The following is a 19638-nucleotide window of genomic DNA, read 5'->3' as shown; positions in this document are numbered from 1 at the left end:
AGCAATCAAATACCAGCAAAATAAAGCTCTATTTGTGAGAAGAAAAGGAGGTACATTTCATTTGGGTGCTAATTTGTATGGTTGAGCAATAAACCGTTAAAGTTGTGAAGTGGCCTGGTCACTTGGGTGTATAAACCTCTGGTCTTCAGGTGGTTAAAAAGTACTTTAAGGCTGGTTTCACAGTAGGACGTTAAAGTCCCACGCTACAGCAGCCAGTAACGCAGCCTAAAGGGGCCCATACACTCAGCCGATTTTCTGGCCGATCGATCGCAAATCGGTTGGCCAATCGACCGATTGATGGCCGATTTCGATGGATTTCCATCGAACTGGCAGGGTGGAAAATTTAGGTCGATCTGATGAGATTGCTTATCAGTTTGCATTGGCCTTAATGGAAATCTGATGGCAAAAAAATGCCATCAGATCGAATTTCAATAGATTTCAAACTGAAATCTATTGGAATTCTATCCTGGTAAAAAATGTTCTAAAAACGCATCAGATAGATCATCAGATGCATTTCTTATCTATCTGCTGCCAATCTGACGAGTGTATGGGCGCCTTAACTCCCAGCACTGTAAAATCAATGTGCTGTTCACTGTGCACACGTTGCGTTACATAGTAACGCAGCACGTTTAAACTAAGTGCTGCATGCTGTATGTTATACTGGGCTAAGCCACGTTAGACTGTTTGCACATGCTCAGTAATGTTGGAGGAGGAGGTCTCCCCTCCTCCTCCGCAGTCAGCCACATGGCTAATTAATATTCACTGCACTGTAGTGACTCATGATGGGACTGTAGTGTTGTCCGGATCATGAAAGAATTGTTCATTTGATACGGATCATCACAATGAAAGATTCGGTTCACACTGGAAGAAACAGGAACATACAGAATGTAAAGTCCTGTCCTGCTAGTCTGCTTCCCTAGTAAAATGATTCAAATGATTTGGTTCAAAGATCTGGATAATTTCAATGATCCGATTCAAATGATCCAAATCCTTAAAAAAGATCCGGACTTCCTATCACTAACCTGGAGCGGCTGCTTTGAGAGCTGCATAACACAGCTCAATCTGACGTCCAACTTCAACACCACCATGCGTTGTGTTAGGAGCACGACGTTATGCGACCATAACGTCCCCTAAAACGCAACGTCTTGGTGGGAAAGTAGCCTAAAAAGTGAAATTCTATTAAAATCACCATGAAACACAAATACTGAAGGATGAACAATAATACTGATGTTCCTTACCTGTTTCCCCACATCTTCCAATGGTGTTGCCATTGTATGCTCTGAAAAAAACAAATACTCACCATTGAGCAAAATACTTATATTTAAATAGGTTTCAACTCCACCTTACACATTTTCATTATGAATTTAGCAAGCAGTTATTAGAATTTTGCATTTGTTGTGTCTATGATTCAGGTAACCAGGTTTTATTTTGTTCACAGTAATAATATAACATATTTCATCTCTTTAAAATCAGAATCTAGAGCTTGAATAATACATTGAAAAAATGTTTTTCTAGTTATGAAACCTGTACCTCTGAAACCAGAAAATAGAAACAATGTTTATAATGTACTAGGCAGGACTGCTTTGCTGTGACATCTGCACTATGAATATTTCCTTTAGCAGTCAACCACGAGATTTCACAATAATCAGTGTTCCAGGTTCCTACCAATATTAAATATCTAATGATAAGAAAATCATCTTAAAGTGAACCTAAAGGCAACCAAAAAAAATGGGATTAACTCACCTGGGGATTCCCTCAGCCCCCTGCAGACGATCGGTGCCCTCGCAGCTCCGGTCCGATGCTTCTGGACCCGCCGGCAACGACTTCCGGTTAGGCCGTCACCGGCCGACAGGCATGGGAACGCAAGTGATTCTTCGCGTTCCCAGCCTGTATATCGCCCCCTATGCTGCTATTGCGGCCTCCTGGTAATCTCTTTTTTTTTTTTTGACTTAAGGTTATCTTTAAAGACATTTTCGTACATAAGCAGAATTCACAAAGAAATAATATAAGAATGAAGAACACAGGGCACACAGCTGGTTTTATGGAAACAAAAATATTTTCATGTTCTGATTCTACATCTCTAAATGCTTATTAGACATTAAAAAAGCAGTCGGTTACCTTTTGAAAGTTTGATGCATTGTACTAACTTATGTACAAACAAGATGACATTTGAAACTATGTACATTACAGCAAGTCAACAATATCAATATTTTCATCAAGATAAAAGCTTTTTTTAGTTAACCGCTTCCGGGCCACACTGATTGAAATCTACGCCCTGCAATTTTTATAAAAAAACAAAACCAAAACAATTAAATAATTTTTTTTTATAATAAACGTGGCAGCAGCAATCAGATTGCACCAACAGAAAGCTCTGTTGGTAGGCAGAAACGAAAGGCAGATTCATTTGTGTACTAAGTTGTATGGCCATGCTATAAACTGTTAAAGCTGCAGAGCACTGAATTGTAAAAAAAAAAAAAAACCTGGCGACTAGGAGGTTGTAAGCCTGTGGAGTACATTTGAAAACAGCGCCGGTAGACTTGGGCGCAGGATACAGCGGTATATGGCTGATCCTGCTTCTGCACAAGTCCGGGCCGATTTAATTACTATTCCCCCTCCAGGCCGCCATGGATAGTGGGGGAATGAAATAATTCGGCTTCCAGCGATTGCTGGAGGCCGGATTATTATGTTTTTAAGCAACCTCGGCTCCGTCTTCTGACGGAGCCGACGTTACTCACTGAGCGCTGCAATAGGAGTGATTCCTATTGAAGTCTATGGAGGTGCCGGCTGTGCCCAAATCTAGCAGCGCTGAAAAGCACTGCTCCGAGCCTGTGGTCCTCAAGTGGCCAGAAACTGCGGGTACAGAAGTGGTTAGCTTCCAGGGATTTACTGGATCAGTGTGATGCAAATAATTCCTCCTTGTATTCTAACACAATAAATATCAGGTGCAGAGAAAGTTTAGTTGCCCCATAGGTGCAAATGTAACCCAAATTTCCCTTAAGGTGGCCACACACGATACAATAAAATGATCAGATTTTACAGCAATTCGATAAAAACGATCGTATTTCCCGAGAAAATTGAAAGCTTTTTTTTCATTCGACTGAAAAATCCGATCTGATTTCCCTTTTTTTCGATTTATATCGATCCGGAATGCCAGATATTTCTCTTCAATTTTTTTAAAGATTGTATGGTGTGTGCTAGATTGCCAATTTATTAGTATACACACCATAGCAATTTTCTCTGAGTTTCCAATCAGTTTTATCATAATTGGGGAAAAATTGAACATAGGTGTGTGGTACATTGGTCATATTTTTGAAATGTTACAATCAGTCAGAAAAATGTATTGCAATTCTTAAATTGAACAGATATTTAAATTGTATGGTGTGTGGCTACCTTTAGTAACAGATATTAACAAAAGCACCCAAAATTACCGGTCACCCTTTCTTAAGGCGAACCTAAACCCAGAACTTCCTCTCTGCTCCAAAATATAAACAGGAGCACAATAACCTTTAAAGACAAAAAATATATTTGTTACAGCTTACAGAACTCTTTCAATAAATCTGCAGTGTCTACTTCCTGGTTTTATGGGAGCACAAAAATAATTAACCTTCTGCATTAGCACAGAGCTCCGCACAGATCAAACAGCTCAAATTACACTGGCTCATTACTTTCAGATAAGGGAGAATTAGGCAGACTTCTCTGTAAACACACACAGGGTGGATTTCTCTTTGTTTTACTTCTCTCTGGTGCAAGAGTTTAGGTCTGCTTTAACCTAACTGCAATTCAATAAAATCCAGTGGCGGCTCCAGCTTCAGATTTTTGGGGGGGCTCAAAGGGGGCACAAGGGCTGGCAGGCCGTGCTTGGGGCGTGGTCATGACATCATGTGGGCGGGGCTAACTGTAATGTAGTTGTACCAGCTAACGTAGTTACATTAAAAAAATGAAGTAAACGCACATTATGACAGATAGCCTTTCACCAGTAAATGCACATAAGAGTCAGCTTTTCACCAGCAAATGCACGTAATGACAGACTGCATTTCCGCAGTAAATGCACATAAGAGACAACTTTTCACCAGTAAATGCACATAATTGCAGACAGCGTTTCCCCAGTAAATGCACATAAGAGACAACTTTTCACCAGTTAATGCACGTAATGACAGACAGCCAGTGTCCCCAGCATAGGTAGCCAGGTGTATAGCTGTCCCCAGTATATGTAGCCAGGCGTATAGCTCTCCCCAGTATATGTAGTCAGGCTGGTGGTGGGAGGCTGGGGGCCCCAGGGCAGATCAGGCCTGGCTCCTGGCTGGTGGTGGGTGGGGGCCCCCCAGGCCTGGTGTGGGTGGTGGTGCCGATGGCCGTGCTGGTGCTAGGCTCAGGAGGGCAGCTCAGGCCTGGGTGGCTGCCTGCAGTGCCTGGTCAAACTGGTGCAAAAAAAAAATAAAAAAAAAAAAAAATTGGCTGGCCTGGCTGTCGGAGTAGTGAACAGTCAGCAGGACCCACCTTGAGTTGCAGACTGTAGCCTCTAGTCGCCGTCGGACGGACCTGGCTGTGTGCGCTGCCGCTGACCACCGTCACCGTGGGTGGGGTGCCACCGTGCCTGCCTGGGCTGGCTGGGGGGGGTCACACACTGCCAGACTGGCTGCCTGGGTCGGGTCGCACTGACCGGGAGGCGACTACGAGTTACGTGCTGGGCTGGCTATGCGGGGCGGGTGCAGCGGCGAAATTACTAGCTGCACAGGCGGGCGAGGAGGAGCACACGCTGCACGTCATGTGATGCCGGCATGCCGCCGCCGTGACATACGTGTAGCGCGTACTAGCAGCAGCACCCGGGACTGGGCGGGGCAGCGGTGACTGATCGCTGGTGGTTAGTGGTGTGGTGAGTGACAGTCAGTCAGCGCCAGCCCAAGCCCTCCTTGGCTTCTCCCATTCAGACTCCCAGCCAGGCTCGTCGTCATTGTCGGGTTGGACTCGGCGGGGGGGTGGGGGCTTTTAGGGGGGCTAATGAGTTGCCGGCTGGGGCTGAAGCCTGGGTAAGCCCCAGCGTGGCGCCGCCACTGATAAAATCACATATTAACATGCAATTTTATCTTAAAGAGTAACGGTCAGTCTGCAAAAGCTAATTTAAACCTCTATTCTCCTGTGTTAAACAGTTTAGAAGGAAGCCAAAAAGGCAATACTGAAGTTAAAAATCTCTCTTACTTTGATTTTTGCTGAACAGCAAGGCTCGTTATTCCCAAGCTCCTAAGGAGGCCGGTAGGACGCATAACAGATACTGCAAAGCATTCTGGGGCTGCTTCTTCTCCCCACTGCACTACCTTGGTCCTCCCCTTCATTTCCCTATCCCGCCCTAAGGCTGTTTTCACAGTGAGAAGTTACAGGCTCATGTTACAGCAGCTTGTAACTTGCAGCCCAGCTAAAATCAATGTGCTGTTCACTGGGCACATGTTCCGTTAGAGTACACTGCACGAGTCCGCTATTGTACCTAGCCACATGGCTAATTAATATTCACTGCACTGTAGTGTTGTTCGGATCATGAACCATTAGGATCTTTGATCCTGATCTTTTTTGTGAGTCGAATCATCAGGAAGCAAGGTAAGGGAGGATATTACATCACAATTGGCTTCATACAAGACAGACAAACATGGAACCTGCCATGAGCTGTCAGGAGCATCATTCTATGCAAATACTATATAAAAATTCTGTGAAATCCAAATGTGGACAGTGAAATGCATATGTATGGGTAAGTACAGCCAATATTTAGCTATTGATATATGTGTTTTTTTTCTCTGAGACCCTATACCTAACAGCTCCTCTAACATAATTTGCAATTTTTTATATTTTTATCATACATGCAATTTCCACTGCATATGTCAGGTACGGGTTTAATTTACCAAGTCCTGAAGCTGTGAGGCTGGCAGGAATATGTCAAAGGACAGAAAGAAAATGTAACCATATAGAAAACCTAATATGGCATGGCGATAATCATCTACAAAAGAGGATGGTAAAGAACTTCAGAGATTTCTTATTATCTGCAATGCACACTGAATTAGAATCATACACTTAAAAAACAGAAAATTTCATCAGGTAATTTATAGCTTCAATAAGGGGTCGTCACCACAGTGTTTAATAGCTTTCAGACTGTGTGAATCCCTTGGCATTGGTTACCTAGGGCCAGTGAACCTAGCAACAAATCAAAAAGACGTATGATAAAATATATCCCTGGGTGAGATTTGGAAAAACAGAAAGTGAGGTAAATGGAAATTTATGATAATTTTAGTTGATGGCTATAAAGATTTAACATAGAAATGGCAAGTAAAGAAGAAAAATTGCTTTGTGATGTAAATGGCCAGATACAATCCAGCAAAAGCATTTTTAACATAGGAAGCAGCAGCTTGGGGAGGAAGTTTATGTCCCTGGAATCAATAATATAGGTAATTTCCTTTACACTAAAGCATTACTTGTATTTTAGCTGCAGTAAAGATTGCTTTATCTTTGTGCAAAACAAAACAAAACAAAAAAAACCTCAAACTAGTAGATTGGCTATAATTTGGTATATAACCTATACTTAGTGATCATTATTGGGTAGGTACTCTTTCTGCCCTGAAAACCAGCTTTTGTTCTATTGAGATTCTCATGATGACAATTGCAGTGCAATTTCTACAAATCTAGAAGATGTATATTCATGATATGGATTTTCCAAGTTCCACCACTGTCTGAACCACCACCAGCCTGGATAATTGACAGATCGTAAAAGTTCTCAAAGATGTTACGCTCCACCCACAGTTCATATTTTTTGAGCCTCTACTTAGTACCGGTTTTCCACAACAGTCACAGATAAAAAAGTCAAAAGGTGTAGGCGCTACTACGGTATCCCGGGGTGACGTTTCACACGACTCTCTCTCCTCCACAAGGTTTCCAGAAAGTGCGAGCAGCCCTCAGGTTGATTTGCATGTAAAGAAGAAACAACACTACATAGGGTAATAACGTCAGGTCAAAAGTATTGTAACCTTCACTTGCCCCACATCACACCGGTGTAGCAGACTCCAAATTAATTATAGATTGTGCTCACCAGATAATGTGGCTGCTCAGTCACAAACAGCATTAAACTAGTGCCACATATAGCCAATCGATCATATAACTTCTTATTCCAGCTGTAATCGTCTACAGTCCTCCAAACGGATATGCCACAAAAGAAAACACAGAATAGTGCAATAGCTTAACACATTTATGGCACCTCCACCTCACCCAAGTGCAGCACCCTGTGCAATAAATGCAATGTGCTCACCAGATGGGGTAGCTGCTCAATGACAAACAGCAATAAAGGCCCAATGCATGTAGCCCCTGGCTCAGTAGTCCTTTTCCTCGGCTGCAGTAACTTCTGACAATATAGAGGTCTTCAGCTCTGTACTTAGAAATAAAGACAGGAGCAACACATAGTGTAGCATCTAGACACAAATGCACCTCCACCTTCTCCTTATGTGAACACAGCAATCGTGCACCCCACCATAGGTGTGAGTATCAGGTAAACTTATATACTCACCAGATCCTCCTGCTGTCTATCCACAAACAGCTAAAAAGGCATATTATGCTCAGGCTTGGATTCCAATCCTTTCTGTGTAGTTCCCTTAAAAACTAAACAGACACTTCCATTGCGCAGTACTACTTTAATATTTGTAAAAAAAATCCAGAAATTGCACTCACATTTTCCACAAAGATAAAAGCATATTCAAGTTAAAACTCCAGCGTCCTGGATCCAAACAGCATGCTCTCCTTAGTGTGCCGACCTCTAGCCCCGCCCAACGCACTTAGTCCGAAGACTCATCAGCTCCTGATGAGTCTTCGAAAGAAACGCGTTGGGCAGTACAAAGTACAGAGTTGAAGACATCTATATTTTCAGAAGTTACTGCAGCAAAGGGAAAGAACTACTGAGCCAGGGGCTACATGCATTGGGCCTTTATTGCTGTTTGTCATTGAGCAGCCACCCCATCTGGTGAGCGCATTGCATTTATTGCACAGGGTGCTGCACTTGGGTGAGGTGGAGGTGCCAAAAATGTGTTAAGCTAATGCACTATTCTGTGTTTTCTTTTGTGGAATATCCGTTTGGAGGACTGGAGACGATTACAGCTGTTCAGCAGTGATGTACTGGGAGACGTCTCAGAGCTCACTCCAACCTGAATTATCGCAAATTCTTTCTGGTTTAAGAAAGCAATTTTTTGTTATCCATAGCATTTTAGTAAGAGGCTCTTTGGTCCATTGTAGCTCCTTACACACTCCAATGAGTTCTGGTTCACCATAAGCTTGCTTGGGTGGTCTGTAACTTACAGCTGATACAAATCCTAAAATAAATCTGCACTGTTTCTACTTCCTGATTCATGGAAGCAGACATATGGTTAACAGCCTGTGCTTTCAAATGAGCTTATCTGCCATCCCTGCCGTGGCAGTCATGTGACACAGGGGAGAGATGAAATTACAACTTGTGATTAGACACAAGTGAAGGGGAATTACACAGACAAAACTCTCTAAATACATACAGGGTGCATTTCTCTTTGATTTCCTTCTGTCCTGTGCAAGCGTTCAGGTCCACTTTAACCACACAGCTTTGGTGAGCATGTACTTGCCAGAAAGGAGAGGAACAAAGCATGGTTTGACTTGCTGTACATTTTCTCTCATCCTTAATGTCCTCAAACCCCATTCTGAGTGATTTGCTTATGCAGTTTAGCATACAAAGGGAAGGTACTTTTGAAATTCCAATGGCATCCACAAGCTAACTAGCATGATGAGTCAGCATGCATTATACTGGTTAAAAGAAGCAATCTTCACATATATAGCCAGCAATCTCACCGATCTATCTCCGGATATGAACACTGCACACAATTGCTGTTTCCCTATATTATCTTTTTTAGTAGGATGACAGCCTCTTGCAATCATGTTGTTAGATGCATTCTCTTTTAAGTGTTTAGAGCCCAATTTAGCAAATGTAACTTGATTATAGCTACGTGAAGTAAAAGTGCAGCTATGAATTAAAAAAAAATAAAAAAAAGCACACAAAGCTTTAAAGCTGTTATTTAAAAGCCTATTATCTAAACAAGAGCATACCTCTAAAGCCAGGGCCCCTTCCTTCTTAAACGCATTGGGAAATGGAAGTGGCATCGCAATGCACGATTGCGTGCAATTGTATCCATTACAAGGAATGGAAATCGCAATACATTTGTGGTAATTTGTCGGCAACCATGCATTGCAATACTGCAGTGCATCACAACGCACGGATGGGGAGATCAGCCAGTGCCATCTATGCACTTCTGGTGACCCCGCAGGGGTCATGTTGCAGCGGGACCACTAAAACTATGAATTTTAGAAAAGCAAAAGTTCACTCAACTCAGGCATGCACTAACTTTGGTGAACTGGGATAATGTACTACAAGGGGAGGACACTGAAGGGAAATGCCAAGCTTTTAAACTTATTCTCAATCAATATTGTAGTATGTATATCCCATATGGAAACAAAATGTCTAGGAATAAAAAAAGGCCTCTATGGATGAATAGAAAGGTTAGAGATAAAATGAAGGGGAAAAAAGAATGCCTATAAGGTCCTAAAACAGGAGGGGACCGAGGCTGCATTAAGCAATTATAAGGAGTGCAATAAAAGTTGTAAAAAAGAAATTAGGCTAGCAAAGATTGAATCTGAAAAATCGCTAGGGATATCAAATCTATCCCAAAGAAGTTTTACAAGTACATAAAAAAAAAGAAAGGTTGACTGTATTGGACTCCTAAAGGATGAGGGTGGGAACTCCATGGTGGGTGACCAAGGTAAGGCAGAGATATTAAATGCTTTCTTTGCTTCTGTCTTCACAAAGGAAACTTCACTGTTGCAATTTACAGATGCAGAAGAGTCTCAATCTTCTTACTGTAATATTAAATACTTAACGCAGGAAGAAGTGAAGGCAAGGCTAAATAAATTAAAAATAGACAAGGCACCTGGCCCGCATGGCATGCATCCTCGGGTCCTAAGGGAATTAACTTCAGTTATAGATAAACCCCTTTATCTTATCTTTTGTGACTCTCTTGCAACTGGCAGAGTCCCAGTGGATTGGCGTACAGCCCACGTTTTCCCATTATTTAAGAAGGGCAAAAAAATCTGATCCAGTAAATTATAGACCTGTAAGCTTAACATCAGTTGTATGCAAACTATTTGAGGGGTTACTAAGAGATACTATACATGACTTCATAGTAGAAAATAACTTTATTTCTCAACATCAACATGGGTTTACTAAAGACAGGTCCTGTTTGACTAACATGCTCAGCTTGTAGTGAACACTAATGTGGATATTGGGAATGCTGTAGATGTGATATACTTGGACTTTGCAAAGGCCTTCGACACTGTTCCACACAAAAGTCTGGTGCAAAAGTTGAGAATGTAAGGCCTGGGGAAGAGTCTGTGTGCTTGGATAGGGAACTGGCTAATGGACAGAAAACAAAGAGTTGTGGTCAATGGATCATATTAAAAATGGGTGACTGTTAGCAGTGGGGTCTCACAGGGGTCTGTACTGGGTCCAGTGCTCTTCAATTTATTTATTAATGACCTAATAGATGCAGTAGTAAGCAATATTGCTATTTTTGCAGATGATACAAAATTGTGCAGAATCATCAACTCTCAGGAAGATAGGGACATATTGCAACAGGATCTGGATAGGATGGCTATATGGGCACATAAATGGCAGACGAAATTCAATGTTGAAAAATGTAAAGTCATGCATTTTGGTCGTACCAATGGTCTAGCACCATACAAAATAAATGGGATACAGTTGGGGACATCAAACTTGGAGAAGGACTTAGGAGTACTCATCGACAACAAAATAAAATAATCATACTCAATGCCAAGCCGCTGCAGCTAAAGCTAAAAAAAATTTGGGGTGCATTAAAAGGGAAATAAAAACTTGAGATGCTAGCATAATATTGCCCCTGTTTAACTCTCTAGTAAGGCCACATCTGGAATATGGAATTCAGTTCTGGGCACCACATTACAGGAAAGATATTGCAGTTTTAGAGCAGGTGCAGTGACGAGCAACAAAATTTATACGAGGGATGGAAGGTCTCACTTATCAAGAAAGGTTAGATAAACTGGGTTTATTTAGTCTAGAGAAAAGACGCCTTAGAGAGGATCTAATTCGATGGACGTATGTCTTTTTTCAACCAAAATAACTATGTAACTATGTAACTAACATGTATAAATACATCAGAGGGCAATATAAAAGCTTGGCGAATGAGCTTTTTGTCCCTAGGATTTCTCAAAGGACTAGAGGACATGATCTGCGCATTGAGGAAAAACGTTTTAGCCATTTATTTAGGAAAGGGTTCTTTACAGTAAGAGTGATTAAGATGTGGAATGCATTGACACAGGAAGTAGTTATGGCAAATTCTATACCTGCATTTAAAGGGGGCTTAGATGCTTTCCATGCGTTGAAAGACATCCATGGCTACAATTACTAGGTATTGCCCAATGATGTTGATCCAGGGATTTTATCTGATTGCCACCTGGAGTCGGGAAGGAATTTTTTCCCTTTTAGGGCTAATTGGACCATGCCTTGTAAGGGTTTTTTTTCGCCTTCCTCTGGATCAACAGGAATATGTGAGGGAGCAGACTGGTGTTGTACTTTGTTCTCTGGTTGAACTCAATGGACGTATGTCTTTTTTCAACCCAAATAACTATGTAACTATATAAGTACTATTTTCCGAAACAGAGATTGATGGCTACATCTGTGCCAAGGCATCATCTTTGGCAAGCATCTTGTCCCCATGCTTGCTGCTGCTGGAAGCCGCTCATCATATGACGCAGTTTGCCCTCCTCCCATCTACATAGCAACAGCATGGGCTTGATTGACAAAGCGGTGCTAACTGTTAGCATGCCTGTGAAAACCCCCTTAGCACGTCTAAACGAGCTTTATGTGCGTAAAACTTTACGGGCGCACTGCACAGAGCGCTCCGCGAGAAGTGCCCATTAAAGCCTATGGGACTTAGCGCGCGCAAAACTTGATTGAGAAATCTGGTGCTAACCTACTTAGCACTCTGGTTAGCACGTCTAAAGACTTTAGACGTGCTACGTAGTTTAGCACCGCTTTGTGAATCAAGCCCCATGTCTATACAGCTCTCACAATCCCGAAAGCAGCACCCTAAAGACTGATCTCAAGTCCAATGGGTGTTGCAAAAAAACAAAAAAAAAACAAAAAAAAAAAACACACACTATTCAGTTACACTACGGCAGTGTCAGATAGGGATGAGCTGACAGATTTCCCAAATACGTTTTCATTGCAAAAATGTCATATTTACGTAAGGAAAGATTTTTTGCAGATTTGTGGTCTAAGTTTACTATGAAGTGAAGTTGACTTTTTCCCATCCCTTAGCATCTTCCTCCCGCAGTCTAGTTTCAGAGGCACGTGTTTTCACAAGCTTGAAAGAAATTGTATTGGTTTATTTTACATTTTTGCTCATCTTGTACTCACGCTAGTCTAAACTTTGCAGAGGCCATTCTCTGCTGGGACCATAGCAAGTGCAAAGCCATGACACTGTCAAAAGATGTGGCGTGTTAGATCATCGCAAGCTAGCGCATTTTCTTTACCCCTTAATCCAGCTACTAGCAGCCACTCGTCTCCATAACAGTACAAGTCACTTTTCTAAAGCACAGCAACACGTCTCGTTCCCCCGAACTTTTTCCCAAAGGACTGAGCTCAGTCCTGACGGATGACACGAATAGTAATTCAAATTTTGGATTGCATGCAATTTCCTGATCACAAGGGCACCACGATTACCATGGTTTTCCAGAAGTGCAAATAAACTTTTGGCCAAATGCACTGCATGCAGCATTATTCCTGTATTTGCGACCCCCATCGGAAATCGCAGACTTAATGGCACAGTTTGAGGGTCGGACAGGCACAATAATTGTAATGGAATGCGTGAGATGCTAAGAGAAAATTGCATTTGCAGCAGGTTGCGATGTTGATTGCAATTTTCCTGAGAAAGAGCATATCTATCTATCTATAATAGGCTATGTGCCTCAACCTTCAAGCAAGAAGTAGCGCCCTGCCCCCAGGGCCGGTCCAAGCAAGAAAAAGTGGCCGGTCCAAGCAAAAAGAAGTAGCGCCTGCCCCCAGGGGCGGTCCTAGACTTGCCGCCAAGCTGGAGGGGGTTAGCGGCCAGAATGGGGGTATTGGGCACAGCGGCAGGGAGGGGGGGGGGGGGGGGGGGGGGTCGGCCCCCCCCTCCCTCACCTGGGTCCCCCATCTGCGCTCCCCCTCTAGCTTAAAGTGGACCCAAACTAAAAATACAAGATTTCAGAAATAAAATCTATTTTCTAAATTATAATAATAAATAGCAGCCTTTTTTCAGGTGCATGATGACAAATATTAAATATTTTACATTTATTGGAGAAACCCCACCCTTCCTTTCATATTGCCGGCAAATAATCCGGCAAACTGGTGAAGTAGGTGTTGTCCGGCAATGGAGGAATTGCTAATGGCTGCCCCCAGTATAACCCTAGTTATGCAAAGAGGAGGGTGAAAAGCATGCACTGAAATGCTCATAGGCTTGAAGGAGTGTTTATTTATCTTTGTATGTGTCAGAGTGGTGCAACTAAATATTTTGAATTAAAAAAATGTTTGGTTTGGGTCCGCTTTAAGTTCAGCCGCAGCCGCTATTAGTAAGAGGCAGTGGGCGTGGATGACTCACCTCTTCCGCGTTCCAGCGTGCGTTCCACTGTCGTCACTTCCTGCAATGCCGTCCACTAACAATGCAGTGGGCGGCATTGCTGGAAGTGACGACAGTGGAACGCACGCTGGAACCCGGCAGAGGTGAGTCATCCCCGCCCGCTGCCTCTAATAGCGGCGGCTGCTGCTGCTGACCTTGAGCTGGAGGGGGAGCGCAGATGGGGAACCCAGGTGAGGGAGGGGAACCGGTACGACCCCCCCTCCCCATCGATGTGCCCAATACCCCCTTCCTGCCCGCTACCGTCTTATGCGGCGGATGCTACGCCGTGGGTCCGCTAGATAATATATATATATATATTTATTTTTACTGTGACACTTATGTTTCTCTATGGGAAGGTTCATATCAGCACAGTTCGTGCGCTGTGCGTTCAGCAAAGCGGTGCCTGGACCATTTTTGGGGGTGATTTTGCTATAATGAAAGGTATAGGAAGAGCGCTAAACGCTCACAAAATCGCTTTCTGGGGCGATTGCGTTCGCGTTTTAATGTATAAATACATCGCATTTACGGGTCAAAGAGTTCACTTCCTGACTTGCGTCAGGGAGTGAATTAAAAAAATGCTCGAAAAAAAAAAAACCCAGAATGCCCACCCAAGCGATGGGAATAATAATAAATAAAAAAAAAATTGCGACCAAAAACCTCAACACAAACGCTAACTCGAGCAGAACGCAACGTGAACGAGCCCTTACCCTGGCCTAAAGGAAAATGCCTGGTAACAAAATTAATCTTCACCTCAGAAAACAGCTGCATGCGCAGACCAGACCGTCCAAACCACTTAAAGGGAACCCGAGGTGAGAGGGATATGGAGGTTGCCATATTTTTTTACCACAAGAAAGGAGGTTGCCATATTTATTTCCTTGTAAACAATGTCAGTTGCCTGGCAGCCCTGTTGATTTTCTGACATAAGTAGTGTATGAGTCAAAACCCTGGAACAAGCAGATAAGTAATCCAGTAAAAGCCGAGTCAGAGTACCTGATCTGCTCAATGCTTGTTCAGGGGCTATAGCTAAAAGAGACACAGGATCAGGAAGACTGCCAGGTAACTGCTATTGTTTAAAAGGAAAATCAGTATGGAAGTTTCCATATTCCTCACCTCGGGTATCCTTTAAGAGAGTGTAGTCACATGGTTATTTGGGTGGGAATGATTCCTCATTAAGCTGAAGCCACGCCTTCCTGCAAACGCAAAGCCAGGAAGCATCACATCAGACTGACCCGAAGGAAGAATGAGCAGTCGACTGCACACCCCTAAGGCTATATGAAAAGGGGCAGCCTGTATTGTATTTTTTTTTTCTAAAAGGTATAAATTAGGGATGATCAATAAGATGCAAATATGTCTGAGTTCATGCAGATTTATGTAAATTTATTTGCAAATATAGGCAGCTTGAAAATGGACCAATCATTTTAAACCTGGGTGGGACTTGATTGATCAATTTTTAAAGCTGCATATATTTGCATAACATTTACATAAATCTGCATGAACTCGGAAATATTTGCATCTTATTGATCTCATTGTAAAGCCTTTTATATTGCTATACGTGACGTCTGCAGCATTACGTTATTTAATAAACAATTATTCAGTATTCTGCACTTTGCCGAACCTGATTTATTACCACATTTTTCAACAGCTCTTCTAGGAGTTCTAACCAGTGAATCAGAAGTCCTGAACCAGGCTTTAGACAAGAGATGAGCATGCTGGAATTCAGGAGCATTTTCTGCAGAGGCCTGTAATCATCCCTACCTGGAACACCTCATGTCAGATCAATATGTAATAAGCTTGAAAAAGCTACGGTTGCTGGTCAGAATAAATAAATAAAGAACTTTCATCTCTGAGCTGACTTTGCTTTACAGAACCCATGTTTACTAGTTTACCAATAGCAGATGACATGCTACATATAAATGCATTTAATATCTTCAGAGCTGGCTGGACCAAATGTTCAGGTAAACAAAGGTTGAGGAACATTTCTATATTACATTTGTACATTACTGAAAATAGTGGATGGTTATTTAACCCCTTTAGTGTTTTTTCACCTTATGCATCCAAACAATTTTCACCTCCCATTCATTCACCAATAACTTTATCACTAATTATCACAATGAAATAATCTATATCTTGTTTTTTTCTGCCACCCATCAGGCTTTCTTTGGGTGGTACATTTTGCTAAGAATTATTTTATTCTAAATGCATTTTAACGGGAATATTAAGAGAAAAATTGAAAAAAAAATCATGATTTGTCAGTTTTCGGCCGTTATAGCTTTAAAATAATACATACTACCATAATTAAAACCCACGTATTTTATTTGCCCTTTTGTCTTGGATATTACACCAAGAGGGGATGTGTAACAAAACAATTGCGGCTTCTCCATAGAAGCCAACGATCGTTCTGCTTTCCCATTCATTGATCTCTGGGTTAATAGGCGGTCCGCGCACCCCAGCGGTTCCAACCCTGCGAACCCCGTTTTCTCATGGACGTAGCTCCTACGTCCAGCATGCACATTGGGACGTAGAAGCTATGTCCTAAAGGCGTAAGTGGTTAGAGAGACACTGAAGCGAAAAAAATGTATGATATAATGAATTGGTTGTGTAGTACGGATAATTCTCATATTTTTATTTGCAGTTATACAGCTTTTTTTTTTATAACATTGCATCAATCTCTAATATTTGCAGTTTAACCACTTCACAACTGAGGGGTTTTACCCCTTGAGCACCAGAGCAATTTTCACCTTTCAGCACTCCTTCCATTCATTCGTCTATAACTTTATCATTACTTATCGCAATGAAATGAACTATATCTTGTTTTTTTTCACCACCAATTAGGCTTTCTTTAGGTGGGACATTATGCCAAGAATTAATTTATTCTAAATGTGTTTTAATGGGAAAATAGGAAAAAAAAAATTTCAGTTTTCGGCCATTATAGTTTTTAACCATTTGCCGACCGCGCACTCATAACGCGCGTCGGCAAAGTGGTAGCTGCAGGACCAGCGACGCAGATCTGCGCCGCAGGCTAATTAATCAGGAAACAGCCGCTCGCGCGAGCGGCTGTTTCCTGTCATTTCACGGCGGGGGGGCTCCGTGAATAGCCTGCGGCCTGCCGATCGCAGCTCGCAGGCTAAATGTAAACACAAGCGGAAATACTCCGCTTTGTTTACATTTCTACAACGCTGCTACAGTAGCAGCGTTGTAGTAGATCAGCGATCCCCGGCCAACCAGCGGCCGGAGATCGCTGTCACATGAAGCCTGTTAGAGGCTACACAGGACAGATCCGTTCCTGTGCAGCCTCCGATCTCTTGGGCAGGGAGGGAGAAGAGGGAGAGGGGGAATCTTGCGGTGGAGGGGGGCTTTGAGGTGCCCCCCTCCGCCACCCACAGCATGCAAGAGCGATCAGACCCCCCCAGCACATCATCTCCCTAGTGGGGAAAAAAGGGGGGGGGGGCGATCTGGTCGCTCTGCCTGTCATTTGATCTGTGCTGGGGGCTGTAGAGCCCACCCAGCACAGATCTGAAAAAACAGCGCTGGTCCTTAAGGGGGGGGGGGGGGGGGTAAGGGCTAGGTCCTCAAGTGGTTAAATAATGCATGCTACTGTAATTAAAACCCATGACATTTGCCCATTTGTCCCGGTTATAAAACCGTTTAAATTATGTCCCTATCACAATGTTTGGCGCCAATATTTTATTTGGAAATAAAGGTGCATGTTTTTCAGTTTTGCACCCATCCCTAATTACAAGTCCATAGTTTATAAAGTAACAGTGTTATACCCTCTTGACATAAATATTTAAAAAGTTCAGTCCCTAAGGTAACTATTTATGTATTTTTTTTATTGTAATTTTTTTTTTTTATTACCAAAAAAAATAAATTGGGGAGTGTGGGAGGTAAAGAGTTAATTTTTAGTGTAAAACGAATGTATTTGTATATGAAAAATGCTTTAGGGTGTAGTTTTACTATTTGGCCACAAGATGGCCACAGTAACTTTTTGTTTATGCGACCTGCAAGCGTATTTGTATATGAAAAATGCTTTAGGGTGTAGTTTTACTATTTGGCCACAAGATGGCCACAGTAACTTTTTGTTTATGCGACCTGCAAGCGTAGGAAGTACACTTGCAGGAAGTCTTATGAGGCTGGGAAACTTTTTTTTTCACAATGATCGCTGCTTCTCATAGAAGCAGCTGATCATTGCGGGGGGCTTAGATCAACGAACGGGAACTGTTTTCCCCGTTCATTGATCTCCGGGCGAGTGGGCGGCGGCGTGCACGAGCAAGCGGGCAGCGGCGGGAGCATGGGAGGTGCGGATATCTCCGTCCCTGGGGGTGAAAGGATGCAAAAAGGGTCGGAGATATCCGCACCTATGGGGGTAAAGTGGTTAAACACTATTCAGCATTCTAAGTGTTTTTACAGAACAGGCAGTGAAATTTTGACATGTCCTGAACGGTTCTCTGCAAAAGAAAAAAACAATACAGTTCAGATAACAACCTTCAGAAAACAGAGCTCTCTGCAACTTTGAAAGTGGTAGAGCTCAATGGCAATTTGCATAGATAACTGGAGTTTAACTCTTCCTGTACTGGAAATATTAGGGCTGGTGCACACCAGAGCGGTTCTGAAGCGTTTTTTAAAAAGCTTGCAGGGAGAAAACAGCTTGGCTAATGAAAGTGAATGAGATGGTGCACACCAGAGCGGTTAGTTGTTTCTCCAAACAAACTCCTGTCCTGCAGCATTTTTTTTTAGATTTCTGAGGCGTGTCTGCCTCAATGTAAAGTATAGGAAAGTGGAAAACCACTCTGAAAAACGCTAGATCAGAGCGGTTTTCCAGCCGTTTTTGTTACAGTAGCTGTTTAGTAACAGCTTTACTATAACAATATATGAAATCTGCTACACAAATACGCTCCAAAAAAAGGCATGTTTAGAAAACCTCTCTAAGGGCTTGTTCACACTACAAGCGCTTTTTAAGTGCTAGTGATTTTGAAAAGCTCTTGCTAATGCAATGCTATGGGTTTTTTTTCTACAAAATCACATCACTACAGTGTGAACACACACATAGGATAACATTAGGAAGAGCTTCTAAAATCACAAACGCTTAGAAAAGCTCTTGTAGTGTGAACAAACATGCCTAAAATCGCTCAGAAATCTGCTTCAAAAACCTCGAGCGTTTTGCGGATCTGCTAGAGGTTTTTGGTGTGCACTGGCCCTCAGACTTATGTCTGTGCTCCTAATGCTTTATTTCTTAGCTGTGCTACACATACAAATCATAATATCATTTTTTTTTCGCTTCAGTGTCTCTTTAAAGAGACACTGAAGCGAAAAAAAAAAAATGATGATATGATTTGTATGTGTAGCACAGCTAAGAAATAAAACATTAAGATTAAATACATCAGTGTAATTGTTTCCAGTACAGGAAGAGTTGAGAAACTCCAGTTGTTATCTCTATACAAACAAGCCATTAAGCTCTCCGACTAAGTTAGTCGTGGAGAGGGCTGTTATCTGACTTTTATTATCTCAACTGTTCCTGGACTATTTACTTTTCCTCTGCTAGAGGAGAGGTCATTACTTCACAGACTGCTCCGAAAGACTCATTTTGAATGCTGAGTGTTGTGTAATCTGTACATATTATAGAATGATGCAATGTTAGAAAAAACACTATATACCTGAAAATAAAAGTATGAGAATATTTTCTTTGCTGCTAATCTTCTAGTAATTATTCATAGTACACAACCAATTCACTATATCATATTTTTTTTTTTTCGCTTCAGTGTCTCTTTAAGTGCTTGGAAAGTCTTTGCTGCGCTGGAAAAACTCTATAAATTGCAGTCCCTTTTATTCCCCCTGCAGCCCCCCCCCCATGAGATTTCCTCCTTCACATCAAATCTCCAATTGCGGCATACATCCTATCACAAGCTGC

General features: G+C 42.2%; 1 protein-coding gene across 2 annotated transcripts in view; it reads right to left on the bottom strand.

Moving 5' to 3' along the window:
- The window catches only part of METTL22 (methyltransferase 22, Kin17 lysine), a 176943-nt gene that overhangs the window by 126438 nt on the left and 30867 nt on the right, over positions 1–19638 (bottom strand). For both annotated transcript variants that reach the window (XM_068244652.1, XM_068244651.1), the window contains exon 4: positions 1239–1279. In XM_068244652.1, the coding sequence (XP_068100753.1) occupies positions 1239–1279 (41 nt within the window). The remainder of the gene's footprint in view (positions 1–1238; positions 1280–19638) is intronic.

This window comes from Hyperolius riggenbachi, chromosome 7 (assembly GCF_040937935.1).
Source record: "Hyperolius riggenbachi isolate aHypRig1 chromosome 7, aHypRig1.pri, whole genome shotgun sequence".
Taxonomy (NCBI): Eukaryota; Metazoa; Chordata; class Amphibia; order Anura; family Hyperoliidae; genus Hyperolius; species Hyperolius riggenbachi.
This window is presented reverse-complemented; position numbering and strand designations above follow the sequence as displayed.